Genomic DNA, 19,310 nt, shown 5'->3' with positions numbered 1-19,310 from the left:
GAAAAAAATAATTTAATCCAATAATGAAATGACAGATTCATTTTGCCGTATCACTGGTTTAAAAAAAATCTTAGTGTGTAGCTGTTTACTTTGTATTAATAATTAAACAAAAGATTATATACATGAAAACGTGTTGAGCATGTTAAAAAGGCCGATGTAATCTGTCTGATATTATAACTTAAGTTGAACACTTCTTTTTGTGTTGGTACGATGAAAATAATCTCAACAATACACAAATACAGTAACAGCTCAATGTTTAATCTAACGATCGTTACAGTAATGCTGAACAAACATCAAATGAATTTACAGTTTAAAAATGGTTCATTAAGAAAGTGTTGCTAAAAGGCTATAATAACAGTGTTATAAAAGCCCAATAACAAATACATTTACAGTATTGTTTCTCTTAAAACATGTTAGTAAACACACTTAATTTAGAATTTAAAACAATACAAGTTTCAGGAAAAGTTCAATCGGAAATTATATCTATTCAATAAAAGTCAGTTAGTAAATGTCATTATCAAATCTGTACAACTTTACTACCAGGCTGACACGTGAACCTTCTTCTATCATCACCATCACTTGTCTGTCCTCATACGTTCAGCTATTAATTTCCGATTACCCCCGATTGACCAAAACACTGCCAAAATTGCGAATACTTCAGTTATCTGCCAGTCTTTTGTTGATAACATGAACAAGTTTATTAATCCTTGTCATATATTGATCAGTAAAAATTCGTAGGTCAGCGTTTCCATTTACTCGATGATAAAACCACTGCCTTATATATTGAAGGTTTGTCGAGCCGTGCTCTAGCTGTAAACCACATCTGCGCAGGAGATGCACGTGAATGTGAGTTAGCACGTGATCTCGGCGGACTATCCATTTCAAGTGTTAAGTAATTGCCATTTTCAGTTTTACTTGTTTCTGGCTCATGCTCGTGTTCCAATTCATCTCGCACTGCTTCAAACACTTCCGAGCCTTTCGGCAATTCTGGTAACTTCTCAAAATGTAAATTGTCCCCCACAAGGGTCTTAAGTTGTGTCGCCCTCATTGTACAACTCAGCTTACAACACGCTTTTTTCTGGTTGCAATCAAAAATAGTCTAAGCACTTTTGTTAGAGCTACAAAAATGCAATGTGTTTTGTACAATTTCCTTATAAGCTTATCCTTATATATTTTTCAAATCTTTATGTCTCTTTCAAACAACTTGTTAACTCTTTTCGCTGGAGATTAGATTATGAGAAATGTTGTCGCTTCTGTGAGCTTTATACGACCTGCCGACTTCTCCAAAACTACAAACATATTTGTTTTTGAAGATCTACGTCACGATTTTTAATGATTCGTTTATTTTTCGGATTGTAATGTTGAAAAATACGATATTTTACATTTCAGAAATCTATCCATTCCACTTCAAAAGACAATGTTTTTATTTGTATAACTTTTGATTAAGGAATTGAAAAACGAAATATACCTTAAACAAATATTTGCAATTAATTGGAAGTAGATATGACGTTTCAAAAACATATTATGTCCTTGTAGCACCGTTGAACAGATCACGTAAACGCACCTAGTAAGCCCTAACAAAAACAATCAAATGATTCTTACCAGTCGAAAACCTGTTTGTTGACACAGTAGCTTATTAGTATTGAAGAGAATTGAAATACCCCCTCAAAAATGTTTTCTTTCTTTTAAGACTTTTGTTTTTTGTTTTCAGTAAGGAAAGGTGAATAAGTATTGCATATCTTTTGACGCAAGTTGCAATTGGTCGATGAATAACAAACAAGTGCTTTCAGCAAGATATTTAACGAAGGTCATTGCTGACTAATTAAGCATACAAGTGTGTGTTATTTGTGTGTTCATCTAATGCCATACAGCACGGTTCTAATAATCATGTTATAATTTGTTACACTTGTATTAGAAATATAAACTTTATAAATATAGATATAATAAATATATATACAAAATGTACATGTATATTTCTGACCACGTTTTCTTTCGACCATTATTATCAATTATAGCTTAACTCTAAAGTGTGGCCTTGTATCTAAGTTGTTGGGTGGAGGGGGATAGATACATCAAAATGGTTTTATTTTAAATATCTACATATATGATATTTCCCTATCACACTCAACATAATTTTACATTTATCACGATTCATTGTCCTTCGGACTGCTTTCAATTTGAAAGTTAATCGTCTCTCCAAGGATAATTTTCTGTGTATCATTTTTCTTCAGGATGCTCAGAAATCCCTGAGGTGGACTATTTTGTTCATCGTCTTCTGTCTTATCGGGTGACTGTAGTAATAATTGTTTCGTTGCGATTTCTTTCTGTGGATAGAACGTCATTTCCATCTGAAAGATTGGACGTGAACTACTTTTAATTCACAGCCATTCGACAACAATTATAAATGAGAAGAAGGAAAGAAGTTGCTTTATTCGACGTTTAGACTTAATGAATATCAGATTTGTCTTGATATTTTCTCAAAACTGTCGAACAGAATTATATTGCAAACTGCAAGCATGTTATAATTTAGTTACAGTTTTAAGACAAGCATATTCGATACTACTTGAACTAGAACATTATTACAAACAAGTCGTGATTTGGTAACATTTATAAGACAGCTGTAAGACACGTATAGATTCGATTTTTCAGATCAATAAAGCTTTTTATACTGCCTGGTTTATGGACATAGGTCATGGCAATCCAGCAACTAATGGAATAACTGATTTCAACTGGTCAGCTGGCGATGGTTACATATCACTATCCTTAGCAACTTTTGTTCGAAGCATATTGTTTCCAACAATACAATGTATAATATCTAAACGCTGTATATACCTTCTCTGAATGTACAGGTTTGGCGGTTATGTCCCCGGAGAATTGTAATGATAGGGTGTCACCTTCTAGCAGACAGAACTGAGAACTGGGATACCCTCCCACAGAGTATCCTAATTCTTTCAGTTCATAAATTCCTGAAAGTAGCAGACGTGTTATGATTGTGACGTTGTAACTTATGCAGTACATTAATGACTGACAGATTTTTTGCAAACTTTATAAACTTTAATGTTTTATCTAATATTGAGCAATAAAATGAAGAAGTAAAAGCCACTGATTGGTATTTCTTGGCTGCTTTGTTCGTAATTACAAAGCTGAAACCAGATTCTTCATTCGTATAAAATCTTTTTAAAAACGTTTTTTATTGTACCAGTGCTCACTTTAATCAACTGTAAGTTTGTATGATAACGATATTGATCATTGAAATGTTTCTCATCACCTGTAAATGAGTAGCTTACAAAACTCATAAAATAAATTGTTTTCTTTTCCTTTCTTTGATGTTTTTGAAACAAGCAATAAGACCACGTCATATTCTTATTATTGCTCATTTCTGTGGCGTTTTGATATTGTTTGTGTATTGCTTATTGTAAGGCCAAATATTGTCAAAACTTGTTGTCCAACCCTTAAAATTGACCTGTGATGTTTTCTGTAGTTAAATGTTATTGCAATATGCATATTTACAAAGAGCAATACTTATATACATATAATCATTAATAATACAATTTATACAGGTGTCCATTTTTTCACAAACAATTTAACTTTGAAAATGCTTGTGTATACAATTCGTTGATTTAATCAGAGTTTAATTCCTGTGGAGCCAGCAGAAAATTAATCAGATATCGAAACACATAAAAATAACAAACACTTTGTTGACCCTTAATGTTAATTGTCTGTGCATTCTTGTAAATGATTTCGATTAAAAATATTTTGAAAAGTGCATTCATACTTAATATGTCAGTGACCAACCCTAAAAATACTGATCAGCATTACAACTGAATTGAATGGCATATATTAGGCACTATCATAACAACCAAGGATAAATGTTCAACTGGAAAGGCGGCATTCAAAGAACGCAACCACCCAACTAAACTGTGAAGAACAATATTTTAAGAACGTGGAGATTTAAAAATGAAAACAAATCGGGAATTACAGTTTGATGATTGGTGATATTGTTACTCATAGCTGAATCATGTACACAAGAAGTATGCATAAAAGTTATAGCATCCGCATACAGCGGCATGTATCAATTGGTCTATTGACAATACTTGTGTAATCACAACATGATCTCAAAACAAGAGAAAAGGTCCCATAGGAATACCCTTTAAACTTGTTGGTTGAAGTTCGGTTCTAGTTCAATAGGTGTCCTTGGTAGACGACAATAAGTCATAAAATTAAAGTTTACCTGCCAATGTAACCTTTAACTTTAACGCCAAACGAAATAGACCTGCAGTCACGCATAGGGACTATCTTTCAGAAAGACGTTTTGAACAGATATAGCGTTTAAACTTCATTGACATAGCATGTTTTCATAGATTTCTTTCTGGTCTAATTTAAGAAAAATATATTAACCTCATATCACATAGAAAAGTATTCAATTCCAGAAAACCCTAGTCGCATTATTGGAAGAATAAAATGTACCTGTTTTGACAATTTTGGAGCGCAAGCAAATAACGACGGCCTGAGTGGGATCATCCTCTCGCTGCCTAAACAGCAGCCGCACCAGGTAATGACTTGTATGATCATGTAATACCCTCACAGCTTCTAGTTTCTCCTCTGCACTCATATCTTTAGGGAGCTCCAGACCAAGTATTCTTTAATTTGAGAATACATATGCTAGTTTAAAGGTCTAAAACATATATCAATCGGCTTTACTACATCCGGAAAATTCTACTTAACACTTGCCCTGCTTAATTTCTATAACCAACTTGTCAATCATTCAATATGGGCAGTACCACTTATAATTGAAATTTGTGTTCACTGAAAATGTACTGACTGAATAGCGAACAGTGCAGTCCATGATCAACCTGCACGATCTTGGTCTGCAATGGTCGCAAAGGCAAAACCAATTGCTGCGAGCAGGCTAAAGGTTAAGAATGACGGTGTACCCTTAATCTCGCCAATGGGTACGCCCATGATAAAGATACTATAGAAACGTAGCAAAACTATCAGGTATACATAAGTGGTATACTCAGGCATGAAAAGCAATGATTATACTATCGGAATAAAATCTGAGATTCTTTAAATGAATCCACTCCAATGATAAGAGTTTGAAACCAGAGAAAAGAAGTCACATGCCATTACTGACTTATCACCTATATTTCTTGGCACCTGCCCTTAAATGTACTACCAGCTCTTTCTCTTCTTGCTGCCAATCACAATCTGCGAGTGTCCAACCATAGTCGTCAAGACTGAACATTGTGTACTTGCATTCAGCATCTGAAAATATTAACATTGTGTCATTAGGTGTGTATCTCCAGCGGTCCTCAGTGATGTAGACTTGGTTATAAATATATCATTTTAGGTACTGAATAGACTAATTAGATGATCAAGCTAATTAACCTTTGCTCAACAAAATTACTGAACCTAATGGAAGTAGACTATGTTCGTACTGCAGAAAAAAAAATTACTGATAATTTCTTTTCTAACAATTTCTGACATTTTGTTTAAATTCATATGGCGTAGAACATAATGTCAGGCTTATCCAATGGACAAAGTCTTCAGCAAAAGGTCTCATATCATACTGCAAAAACAATTGACTGCAGCAACTTCGAACTTACGTTGTTTTAAAAGTCGTTTTAAAAATCGTATCGTCAGTGGATAAAACACTTATTTAATTTTTTAAAGCATGTAGAATTATGTTCACCTATATCTTCTTGAAGCTTCATGATCACCGAGATGTCTTCTTTGGTGATTTGTTCACAGAGCAGAGAGACAAATGTCGTGCATGACATGATCTGTTTACACTCATCATGTATCTCAATGGCTGCCAACATCTCCCGCCGGTGTGTGTCATGGACCTGGGCGAGGCACAATATACTATATTAGTGTACATTGAGAGAAGATATCTGATTACAAGTATACTATATATATTAAAACATCTTTATTCTGTATGTGTAATAACCCGTATTTTTTGTCCGCTGAGCGTCGGAGATTGTATTCCCAGTCTATTGCTTCTAACCTGCCATTCTAGAATGACCAAGAAACTTACAATCAAACAGAAAACAAATATCATTACATACTTATACTTGATTTTGAAGACATGCATGACCGTGATGAACATTTCGGCTGTTAAGATGTGGCATATTAGAGTACTATGTACTGTAGAAAAAAATGCTTAGTCGCAACACCAAAATCAGACCGAACTCATTAAGCATGAAGGAAGCAATGATCATTTTTTCGAACAAATGTAACAGTCAAACCCATTGCAAAACTGTATATTGTTAGGGTATAAGTACCTCTGCTACAGGTATAACTGGGATTACAATCTGTAGCGGACGTATTTTATTCAGTAGACAAAAAACAGTTAAGTAATGCGGCCATTTTATTTACAGGTCTATAATCCCTGTAAAAGGATTGTTTTATCAGATAACAACACCAAACCCTATGGATATCAGCATTTTTCTTGCATTTCTTAATTTGCTTCAAATTAATGGTTTATATTAAGTTTCGAACTTATCGAGTATAGCTTCTCTACCAGTAATTTCACTTCAGTCCTGGATTTGAAAGTTGCGTTTGACATTTTCAGAGTGACTGTCTGGTCGTACTTTGATTTCTGGTCAATATCACCTTCTCCAGCAATGATATACTCAATTTTCTCTCTTGCAATAGCAATGAGCTTTATGTCTGTCAAGTCATATAACTCCAAGCACACCATTTGCACATCCTATGTAAAGGTAAAGTAAGAACATATAACGCAAGATGAATTTAAAAAAAAACAATTAAGATATTGGATAACATGCGACATACCATTACATCGACTTTACACATACGTCCCAGTTACAAGAGGGTGGGGAGCCTGTGCGCCCGAGTCGGCTTAGAAGTGACCTATACTTATCAAATATTAGACCCAAAAATGCACCCAAAGAACTCACAATTCCTTACCGACATTATTTTCAAGAAATTTCAGGGGAAGAAACCTTGATCACCTTAAACTGCAGCGGCTCTTGGGTGTGGTGGTAGCGTTTCATTATGTATTTGTCGCATTCTATCAAAATCTGCATGATACGATCTCATGCTAGATAAATACTGAGGCGTAAGAATTTTATGTCTCGAAAAGAGACATTGAAAGAAGCGAAAAGAGTAAATTTAAAGGAAGCGTAACCTTTTAAGATATAAATGTTAATACCCACCTTTCTATAGTAGCAACAGAGTTCTTTCTTTATGGGATAAGTCTGAAAGTGTCGAAATGATGTTTTAAGGTAAATGGATTTTATATGAAATAAAGAACCGTCACAGACTTAAGTAGTGTATAAAATAGAAGAGAGAATAAAATCAAATTGAGAGAGAAGGTTTTACATCAATAGAAGAGGGAGTTTCATCCAGAGGGTCACAGGGTTCCCAGTCCTCGCCATTCACAGACTGTATCAAACTGGCTTCCTCAAACTCGTGGATAGTTCGGTGTGGAAGAAATAACTTAAACGATTCGCCCTCCTACAAGAAAAAAATAACAGTTTATCAATAAAACCACAACCACGTAAACAATTTTCTTGTAGAATTTAGTGGAATATAATCTACGTAATCTAGTCCTTCAAAAGACCAAAAATTAAATGCCTAATTCATAGTTGGATATAGAAGGCAATGGATACTTGAATTTTCTTATCAAACAGCTTATTTCATATCCTTAAAGGGTTGACTACTACAGAAATAGTATCTTAAAGGTCCATTACTAAGGGAAAGTGAGTAGGCAATTTTTTTCATAGTCAGTGCATAGACTTCTGCAAGACACTAAATAATGAAGATTGGCAGGTCAAAATTTACAGAAGGTCTTTGGAACTCAAAGAAATGTATGTGTATTATGTTGAAATTTCAATGAATCGACAGAATGACCCCCCAGGTCTTTTTAACTTTCTTCATACTTCATAGAAAAATAATTGTACATATACTGCGATTTATTTCGAATTTCTACATACCAACTTTCATTTTCCAATAAAATGAAATAGTTTCCGTGCTTTTTAAAAGAAATTAAAATGTTCACTTTCCTTAGTATTGGACCTTTAAGTCCTGCAATAGAAAAATATTTCCTGAAATTCATATAAAATATTTATACTTAAAAAGACAATTTTCTCTTTAATTCTAAAGCAAAGACGTTATATTTTACACTGAAATAGCATTGTGAATAACACTTGAATATGTATTCATACATTTGTAAACAACCCTGTTAGAATGGAGCACCAAAATTAAATTTTCAAATTTTGAAGATTGGACCTGACTGATTAACAATAATATGTGGCATAAACAAACTAAATACAATATCTGACAGAAATGCAGACTTTCGAATTATGTATGCCTAATTAATCTGGAAATTGTAGACATTGTACATTTATATAGAAGATAATTTCAGACATTACTACAATACGATTGATTGTAATACGGGATATTAAATGTGATAAAGAGATATGATTATAGTGTTAAAGAGACAGTGCATGGCGTCTCCTTATAGAATGGCTATGTTATAGAATGGTTATGACGGTATTGCCTATTTTACGTGTAATTTTCAACTTTTAATGGTTATTTTCAATTTTTAACCAATTTAAACTTTATTATATCTATGTATCGCGCGCAATTAAAGGTCTTGTATTATTTAACCCCAGATGTCTTGTCATTGATAAGTTTCAGCTGAATCTGAACGACATTAAGTACAATATGTACAGACATAGTCCCAATTATCTCCCCTGATGGTCAGAGATGTATGTTTTTAATGTGGATAAAATTCATGAACCTCTTGATGTTTGAATAATTTATTTCGAATGATGAAGTTCTTTCTTTAATTTCCCATCTAAATTCTATTTCTATGGGTAACTTTGAGTGAGTTTAAAGCTTCAATGATCTTACTTTAAGAGTAAAGTCACTGCCCAATTTCTTTTGAAAATGAAGCTGAAAGCTGACGGCTCTCTCCCCTTCCACGAAATCGGGTAGCATGTTATTTTCGAGTTCATCTATGATCTCGCAGGAAACGCTGTCCACACCAAACTCTTGATTACACGTCTGAAGGACCGCTCCCACGCCTTTATGGTATGATAAATTGCCATCTATTTCACTATCGTTTCTTTTATATCTGAAAGAATGATCAATATGATTCCAACTTCCATATTTTATGACCCAAAACAATATGTTTAATTTAAATAATGAGTTTTTCTATTGTTTTAGCGTGACGTCATACAAATAAACTATCTTTTTATCCGGTTTGTGTAGTATTGACATTTAAAAGAAATATAGTCAGTTAAAACCTTAAGTAAAATGCTAAAACGTATAACATGCTTCTTAGGTTTTCATGTCAGTCTATAATAACGTCATTTTACTGAATCTTGACGCAGTTTATGGTAGTTACATTTAAACAAGAGGGCCAAGATGGCCCTATGTCGCTCACCTGAGAAACACACCATAATGTTTGACCTAGTGATTTCATGGAGAAAAAAAATTCTAACCAATTATCATTAAAATTGGAGCAAAAACAAGTATTTTCTTTGATTTGATCCAGTGACCTAGTTTATGATCCCAGATGACCCATATTCGAACTTGACCTAGATTTCATCAAGGCTATAATTCTGACAAAATTTCATGAAGATCAATTGAAAAATACAGCCTCTATCGCATACACAAGGTTTTTCTTTGATTTGACCTAGTGACCTAGTTTTTGAACCCAGATGACCAATATTCGAACCTGACCTAGATTTTATCAAGGCTATCATTCTACAAAATTTCATGAAGATCAGTTGAAAAATACAGCCTCTATCACATACACGAGATTTTTCTTTGATTTAACCTAGTGACCTACTTTTTGACTACAGAAGATCCATATTCAAACTTGACCTAGATTTTATCCAGGCAATCATTCTGACTTACTTTCAGGAAGATCAATTGAGAAAAAAAACAGCCTTTATCGCATACACAAGGTTTTCTTTTGATTTGACCTAGTGACCTACTTTTTGACCCCAGATGACCCATATTCGAACTCGGCATAGATTTCATCAAGGTTATCATTCTGACCAAATTTCATGAAGATCAGTTGAAAAATACAGCCTCTATCGCATACACAACCTAAATGTTGACGGACAGACAAACAGACGACAGACAGACAGACAGACGACGGACGACGGACGCCGGACTTCGAGTGATCAGAAAAACTCACCTGAGCATTGCTCAGGTGGGCTAAAAATCCACATATCAATCTGCTAAAGATCACTGTCAAAAATGACAACTATTTTCGTTCAAACCTCTGTTGGAATTTCAGCAGCCTTAGAAATTCGCGGTGATCTTTCAATTTTCGATTTCAATAATATAATATGCATGCGGACAAAAACAAAAAATGGTAAAAAAAAAGAAAGAAAAAGAACATGCCGCGTTTTTCACAATTCTCATAGGGCTCGAACCACTGTACTCTACATGAAATTTAATATGCAGCTATACTATTTGTTTAGCCTGATTATTTAGGTTTAAGGACACTAATTTCATAAACCCTCCTTCTGTTAAAGAACGAACAAAAAGCCGGATGGCGTCTGTGGAACAACAGTTATCTTTTAGACAACTGTCAAGGATTTTTTTGGATATTATTTTTTTATTGAAGTACGAAGTATCCACGCGACTAGACCGACTCAGTTAAACTATAGATTGAATTTACCTAGTAACCTATAAATACAACCCACAGTTAACGGAAATCGATAGCCTAAAAAGATTTTATCAGTTAAAGAGAAGTAATCGTGTCATAAATTATTTACAATTTGATAGAAATTTTCTCTCTTGGGTTTAAATGATCATGAATTTTTAATTGCTTGTCCACAGGGTAATACATGCGTAGTCAGTCACAGGACACACACAACTTCTTGTTCGTCAACATAATGTTGACATTTTCTTATACATTAAGTGTTAAGTACTTAGATAATGTTAAAAATTTGCTGCAGTCACCTACGATGCCTAAGAAAAATAATCATTGTTTACTTACACTATTTCTTTGACTGTACCCTCCTCGTATAAAACAATATCTTGAGCTTTTGTACCATTCTCATTAGTATTTGTTTGTTCAACATAGTCCTGACGATTTTCTGATTCGGTATCTTTCTCTTTTTCGGATGAAACTATTTCAGTTGAATTTAGCTTTTGTGTTTCCGAGTTTTCTTCCGTTCTTTCAATTTTTTCTGTTTGTTCTTCTGTTATTTCTTTGTCATTAGTTTCAACATTATTGCCACCGTTACTGTTTTGTTTGTTAGGTTTTATGGTTTGTAAAACACGTTTTATGTAGAAATCATCAGCGTTATCCTTACCGCTTGCGTGTTCTTCTTTTACTGAAGACTGTGAATTGCCATTATGTGTATTAATGTCTCCCTTTCCTTTGCTTTCATTGTTGGCATCATTTTCCTTGCTAGGACTAGGACTTCTACTGTCACTTGTTTTATACTTACTTTCACTATCCGATGTTCCAACTATTCCCTCTGGCGAAAGGCGTACCTGCTCGTGCTCTGGGCCCGGTGTTACTGGGTTACTTCCCATTAACTTTGCTAGAATCTCGTCTTTCTTTTCAAGCATTGCTTTCAGTGAATTTATTTCTACTTCGTGCGATAATCGTTCATCAAGCAACTTCTCTTCAACAAGTTGCACCCTTTCCTCAGACTGTTTAACTTTCTCGTCAGCCATATCGGTTTCTTGTCTCAGTTCTGTTAATTCTTTTATAAATATCTGGTTAGTGTTTTGTAATGTTATAATTTCGTTCTCGCTTTCGGTCCTCAGCTTTTCATTATCATCCAGGAGCGATTCATATTTTCTTCTAAGTTTCAATGCTTCATCTCGCCATTTTAGAATATCTTCAATGACATATTCGCTTCCTTCACTCTGCAGAACTTTTTCAAACATTTCATTCTTTTTTGACCTTGCACTGTCAAATCTACTTGCTTTGAGATCGGACTTGAACATTTCGAGGTCTTGGACTTGTCGTTTCATTGATTTAACCATTTCTGAAGTTTTGTTGTCTTTTTTCGCTTGAATAAGACGTCCTTTAGCTTTCAGAATAAGTTCATCTACAACATTTATCTGTTGTCGGGCTCTGCTTAATTTATTTAGTTTTTCGTCTTCTAAAATTAGAATGATTTTTTTATCCACACAAGCAGGCTAAAACCTATCAGGTTTAAAGTATCTCGTTTTAATAACACAATAAACTATCATCGTATATAAAAGAAAAAAAGAAAAAAAAATGTCTTATTGTAGAAAACTATCTGTTAGTTTGAAAGAAACGCTTTATCTGTGCTCGATAAATGTACACAAAAATTTAACTATTAAAGTATACCTACATGACTTTTGCAAATGAATTGAATTTTCAAATAGATGGTTTATAATTTCGTGTTCTCAAATATTTTCTACCAGCCTGATTTTCGTTTTTTAATTTCTTTTTAACATCAGGTCTCTGATATTTACCTGAGTACTGTTCACATCTTTCAAACACAGCTTCTTTGAATTCGCCAAGTTTTGCTTGCAGGTTTTCAAAGTGTTTGTCTACATTGTCAAAATAACCATCAATATTGTTGATTGTTTTCTGTACGGATTCTGTTACCAAGTTTACTGCTGGTACCCTTGATATGGTACTCGTGTTACTGTACGTTTGTGATGCGTCGATAAATTCGTCTAGTGCGTTGGTATCTTTAGAAGCATCATCCAGCCTTGTAATCTCGGTTTGTATATGCTCGATGACATTTATATCTTTTTGACGTCTACTTCGACTGGTTTCAGCTATGAAATCGATGAATATATGGCGTAGTGATATTTTTCTTGTAAACAAACATAAAAACAAGAGCTGCTTGTAAAACACATATATCACCATCCCGTCTATAATAGCTGTCCGATGATCCTGGGTGTTTTAACCCTTATATTGCTGGACACGATTGACACTGCCTTTGCGACCAGTGTAGATCATGATCAGCCTGTACTTCCGTGCAGTCTGACCATGATCTGCACTGTTCGCCATTCAGTCAAGTATATTTTTGGTAAGCAGCCCTTTTAACAGTTAATGGTACTGTCCAAATTGAAAGATGGACAATTCATTTTAGAAATTTAGCAGGGTAAGGGCGAAGTCACAAGTATGTTGTGACTATGACCTAAAAATGATAGGGTCATTCATTGACCTTGGAAAATCATAGACTATAGTTTGAAGAGATTCTCGAGCTATAATGCCTGAACAATTTAAGTTCCGATGTCACTGTGTGACACCAAACCCACAAATGAAAGGGGTCGTCTATTGACCTTAGACAATAAGTTTATGAAATATGCTGGTCATGGACCAAAAATTCTCAAGTAACTGATCAAAAGCCAGTTTTAGTGGATCTATATAGACTTTATTGACCCCAAGCAATAGGATTTGTCCAAAGAACACAGGAAATCAACCTATGAAATATGGCATTCCTACTAATGGGGCAAAACATCAACTACTAATTGATTGAAAACCAGGTCACCGTAATCTTGATATTTGATCTATTGCCCTCAAAAGCAAAGAGACCATCTCGCGACCACAAACAGTCATTCCATAATGTTTTGACCATTGTATGCGTATTCTTCTGTTATTTATCAGAAACAGTTTTCAGCGGGACCCCTGTCACCTACTGACTCCCGTACCAATTATGTCATCTACTGATCAGACAAAAAGCGTGCTCTAGTTATTGTTGGAAAACAAGTGTCTGCCAACCGGCAAGAGCAAAACAAAATAAACCCTATTTTTTCTTCCAAGGAAAACATAATAAAGTGAAACATATCTTGAGGTCCATCATCAGGGAGCATAAGACGAGGTGATAAATTGAACATGCAGTATCACTTATATTCTACGTGTTGGGTAGCCTGGGAATCCAGTCTGACAATTTCTAACTTTTTTTCTACCTGCAAATTGATAATATCAGAAACTCGATTAATGCCAATTAACACTAATTAGCGCCGATTAAGTGGGGGGTCTTTAATGCATAGATATTAGGTATGATTTCTTCTGACAAAGCATAAATATTATCAACGGCTTCCCAGGCTACGTGTTGGGTACAAGGTGACGGTCACGCTCCCTCTTGATCGTTATTTATCATTTTAACTGAACTGATCTTATGCAATGATGAGACTTGATCAACGAGAGACAGACACTAAAACAAACAGTTTTTAGGCTGATCATAACTTTTTTTTCACAAAAGAGGACGATTTGCTAAAATGAATGAATAAACAAACCGTTTAGTAAAACAAACTGAATAAGGAACGTTGTTTATAAGAGATATAAATAAACAATGATAAATTACTCTTCTTTGCCCGCACTATAAACCTCTGCAGAGGTAAGGTTAGTCTGGATTACCTGCCCCTTCACTGTCGATTAAAATACAAAGTACGACGGGAACCAGACTAAGGTCAGGTTAAAAACAGAGGACAATATACTTCATCGATGATGCGAAACTGAAGATTTCACTTTCGCTTACAAGAATAATTTATTTATAAGTTTGCGTGTTCAGTGTACTAGTTGTAGCTCATTGTAGAAAATAAAAAATGCAAGAGCGTTCGTTTCTACGAAAAATAAACACAAATATTACGTGTCTATAAATACGAATAGTTTGAATAAGTATGCCGAGATAAAATTTTGAGCCGCGCCATCAGAAAACCAACATAGTGCATTTGAGACCAGCGTGGATCCAGACCAGTCTGCGCAGATCAGGTCCATGCTGTTCGCAAACGGTTTCTCAAATTGCAATAGGCTTTGAAAGAGAACATCATGGATCCTGACCAGACTGCGCGGATGCGCAGGCTGTCCTGGATCCATGCTGGTCGCAAATGCACTATGTTGGTTTTCTCATGGTGCGGCTCAAATATTACGTGTCTATAAAAACGAATAATTTGAATAAGTAGGATTGCCTTTATACGCCGATTTCTTTATATAAGATAAATATCTTTTAAAACTAATTTCAAGAAATTGATGAGTTTTTTATGATTTTTTATGATGTGTACGTGATTTAAAGGAGATATTCGTTTAGAATTGTTTCTGTATATATGTAAAGTGTTACCTTTAGAATTAGAAGAGACACTAGCTCCAATTCCCATCCTTACAGGAAAATTTAAACAAATTTAGAATTCTAATTTGACCAAAGTTTTTTTTTTTGTATTTCTTAAGTATGTAAAACGATTAAATGAAAACCGAAACGCGTGTAGAGTACGGATCATTTAAATCTTTTGTTCCACATTCATTGTTTTCAATACAGTCCTTTAACAGTCATGTATGTTGACAATATTTAGGGCAAAATACGAATACAGACAAACTTTTATAACCAAGACATACCTGGTAAAACACGATCACTGTCTTGCTTTCATACCCAAGACTTACCTGACAAAACATGAACACTGACAAATTTTCATAATCTAGACTTACCTGACAAAACACAAGCACTAACAAACTTATAATCTAGACTTGAACTCGACCCGTAAAACATCGAAATAAATTGAATTATATTAGAAACTGTTAGTAGATTATTTATTTATCTAAAACAGGAGTTAAAAAAACTTATATTACAGTATGTACTTCATGTATATTTGAGAGCAACGACGCTCGTGCTTTTGGTCAATCCATGTATAACTTTCAATTAGAGTTTCACTAGATTGTAATATTTTAAATCATTCATTTCGAAGTTTTAACGCCTCAACACAGTTATTAGCTATTGCTTTTTTGCCCTTGTATGGGAAGGTCATGCAGTATAGTAAACAATTATTAAGGTTGTCATCATAATTTCTCAACATTTCAGGGAACTAGATATTTTTGTATTAACAACGAAATGGCGTGCATACCGAAGAATGATTCTTAATGGCGTCAACGTGCGCATGTGTAAGGAACAGTGGTCTTTTTGAGTTCGAAAGCGGGCGCAGTCAAATTACTGTGGTTTAGTGGTAACACTGACTACGAATCTTGAAAAAATGGGTCATGAGTTATATATTCCCACCCAGGTTCTACTGATGGAGACTATAAAAAAAAAACAAAAAAAAAAACAAAAACAAAAAAACGCACTGACAAGTACAACACCACATTGCCGATGATTGAGAGAATCGCCATTATTACGTACAAAAATGGACAAATATGACTGTAATGTCAGTGTGGCTATTGGATGACTAGATCTTGATTCATTAAATTAATAATATAGTACAATGCAACAATGTACCCTACCTACGATGATGACCATTCTTGGACACGAAAGTTAGTTTATTTCTGAATACTTAATGATGTAGGGCTATATAAACATGTGCTTTCAAAGTACAAGGCCAAAAGTTCAATCACATATTTGAGATAATTTAGGATTGTGCTGTACACATTTTTTCATTGCTACAATAATTTTATCCACTCAAGTTTCATATCATATTTTGTATATGTTCACTATACCATGACACTTTAAAGTCTTTATATTACTAGTGTCTATCCTAAACATTTGGCTGATGTATTTCTCTCTTTTAAACATTTTCCCCTAATACAATAATTAGATGACAAGATTAGATAGGCATAGTGGTCCAAAGCAGGCTTTCACTGATAAGGCCATGTCAAATTGAAAACGGTTGTTATTGAATTCATGGTACCAAACGAAAAATATATTTAGATATTTTTTTATTATATTTTTTTTATCTATTTATTTATCTTGATGGTGGGGGAGAAATGACCGAAATATCTTTTTCTTGTTTTGACTCTCATTTAACTATTGAAAAATAGTGATCATCTACTCAGCATGTCCAATTATCCCATGAAGATTCAACATTCTGGGACTAGTGGTTTTCAAGTTAGGGATTGGAAACAGTTTTCTATGTTCTGGCCTCTGTGACCTTGACCTCTGATCAGAGTGACCCCAAAATCAATAGGGATCATCTAATTTGCATGTCCAATCAATTTTTTAAGTTTCAAGATTCTGTGTCAAGTGGTTCTCAAGGTATTGATAACGTTTCCATGTTCAGGCCTCTGTCACCTTGACCTTTGCTTAAGTGAACCTAGAACAATAAGGGTCATCTACTCTGTAAGTCCCATCATTCTAGGAAATGAGAAGGTTCCAGGTCAAATGGTTCTCAATTTATTGATCAGAAACCGTTTTCCATGTTCTGGTCACTGTTACCTTGACCTTTGATAAAGTGACCCCAAAGTAAATAGCAGTCATCTGCTCTACATGTCCAATCATCCTATCAAGTTTCAACATTCTGGTTCAAGTGGTTTTCAAGTTATAGACTAGGAACGGGTTTCCATGTTCAAGTCCCTGTTACCTTGACCTTTGATCTAGTAACCTCAAAAATCCTAGGGGTCATCTACTCTGTAAGCTCTATCACCCTATGAAGTTTGAAGGTTCTAGGTCAAATGGTTCTCCAGTACTGTTATTGATCGAAAATGAAGTGTGACTGACGGATGGTCCCAAAACAATAGGGGTCATCTTCTCTGTAAGTCCTGTGTGTGTGTGTGTGTGTGTGTGTGTGTGTGTGTGTGTGTTCGGGTTTAACGTCTTTCTCAACAATTTTTCAGTCATATGAACGACGGTGTCTACTTGTAGCAGTGAGCACAATGCTCAACTTTATAGTGCTGCCTCACTGGAATATCACGCCGTAGACACATGACATGATACCCCACCCAGTCACATTATACTGACACCGGGCTGACCAGTCCTAGTACTATCCTCTAAATGCTGAGCGCCAAGCGAGGAAGCTACTAGTACCATTTTTTACGTCTTTGGTATGACGCGCCAGGGATCGAACCCACGACCTCCCGCACTCGAAGCGGACTCTCTGTAAGTCCTATCATCCTATGAAGGTTCTAAGTCAAACGGTTCTAAAGTTACTGATCAGAACTGGATTTCCATGTTCTGGCCCCTGTGACCTTAACCTTTACCAGAGTGACCCCAAAGTCAGTAGTCATCTACTCTGCATGTCCAATCATCCTATAAAATCTCAATATTCTGGGTTAAGTGGTTCTCAAGTTATTGATCGGAAATGGTTTTCCATGTTCAGGCCCCTGCGACCCTGACCTTTGATGGGAGTGACCCCAAAAACAATAGTTTGTCTACTCCATAAGCCCTGCCATCCTTTGAGGTTTGAAGGTTCTAGATCAAATGGTTCTCCAGTTATTTATCGGAAATGAAGTGTGACTGACAGACACTGGGCAAAAACAATAAATAAAGTTGCGAGTTGCATGTAGATACCAAGTAACTTTTTGAACAGAATCCACAAACACTAGACAGGTTACAAGCAGCGGAGTAAAATTACAGAACCGAAATACTGGTATCAAATAAAACAGACTCTCAGTAAATGACTTGATCTAACAAGAGCTGTCCATAAGACAGCGCGCTTCACTATTCGGTGGTTTGACAGTAAAATGAATTTATGTCTCAATAAGAGATCTCTACTTTAAAAGGAAGATACAACAAGATGATGATGATGGTAAAGATATATTTTGAGTTTCAAGTCATTATCTTATTCAGTACCAAAGTTATGACCAAAAAACGGTTTGTCAAACAAGAGGGCCAAGATGGCCCTAGGTCGCTCACCTAAGAAACACACCATAACAGTGTAAAACATGTTTGACCTAGTGATTTCATGGAAACAAATATTCTGACCAATTTTCATTAAGATTGGACCAAAAAATTGGTCTCTTGCGATAAAACAAGCATTTTCTTAGATATGACCTAGTTTTTGACCCTAGATGACCCATGTTCAAACTCGACCTAGATTTTATCAAGTCAATCATTCTGACCAAAATTCATGAAGATCAACTGAAAAACACAGCCTCTATCACATACACAAGTTTTTTCTTTGATTTGACCAAGTGACCTAGTTTTTGACCTCAGATGACCCATATTCAAATTCTACCTAGATTTCATTAAGGCAATCATCCTGACCAAATTTCATAAAAATCAATTGAAAAAAAAAACAGTCTCTATCGCATACACAAGATTTTTCTTTAATTTGACCTAGTGACCTAGTTTTTGACCTCAGATAACCCATATTCAAATTCGACCTAGATTTCATCAAGGCACACTGACCAAATTTCATGAAGATCAATTGAAAAATACATCCTCTATTGCCTACACAATGTTTTTCTTCGATTTGACCTAGTGACCTAGTTTTTTACCCCAAATGACCCATTTTCGAACTCGGCCTAGATTTTATCAAGGTTATCATTCTGGCTAAATTTTATGAAGATCATTGAAAATACAGCCTCTATGCATACACAAGGTTTTCTTTGATTTGACCTAGTGACCTAGTTTTTGACCCCAGATGACCCATTTTCGAACTGGTCTAAATTCATCAAGGTA

The 19,310-nt window shown here is 34.9% G+C and overlaps 1 protein-coding gene across 1 annotated transcript; it reads right to left on the bottom strand.

Annotated features, from left to right (window-relative positions):
- Positions 1-237: 237 nt before the first annotated feature.
- LOC123523933 (uncharacterized) lies at positions 238-15,256 on the bottom strand. Its single transcript, XM_045301703.2, has 11 exons — positions 15,051-15,256; positions 12,451-12,762; positions 10,988-12,110; positions 8,881-9,103; positions 7,345-7,479; positions 6,524-6,712; positions 5,693-5,846; positions 5,142-5,265; positions 4,468-4,640; positions 2,833-2,966; positions 238-2,348 (listed from the first exon to the last, which is right to left on the bottom strand). Exons 1-11 carry the CDS (start codon positions 15,085-15,087, stop codon positions 2,145-2,147), a joined length of 2,808 nt encoding a protein of 935 aa, XP_045157638.2. The 5' UTR covers positions 15,088-15,256; the 3' UTR covers positions 238-2,144.
- Positions 15,257-19,310: the final 4,054 nt, after the last annotated feature.

The sequence above is a fragment of the Mercenaria mercenaria genome, chromosome 3, assembly GCF_021730395.1.
Source record: "Mercenaria mercenaria strain notata chromosome 3, MADL_Memer_1, whole genome shotgun sequence".
In the NCBI taxonomy this organism is placed as follows: domain Eukaryota; kingdom Metazoa; phylum Mollusca; class Bivalvia; order Venerida; family Veneridae; genus Mercenaria; species Mercenaria mercenaria.
Note: the sequence above shows the minus strand (reverse complement) of the source record. Positions and strands in the feature narration are given on the sequence as shown.

What these genes read in the sequence shown, in the direction of transcription:
- LOC123523933 (XM_045301703.2), bottom strand. Translation starts at nt 15,087, where the DNA reads ATGGGAATTGGAGCTAGTGTCTCTTCTAATTCTAAAG. An exon ending in GCAGTGACTTTACTCTTAAA is followed by an intron (nt 7,480 to 8,880) that starts GTAAGATCATTG and finishes TTTTTCTTGTAG; the next exon opens with GAGGGCGAATCGTTTAAGTT. An exon ending in GAAGCTTCAAGAAGATATAG is followed by an intron (nt 5,266 to 5,692) that starts GTGAACATAATT and finishes TAATATTTTCAG; the next exon opens with ATGCTGAATGCAAGTACACA.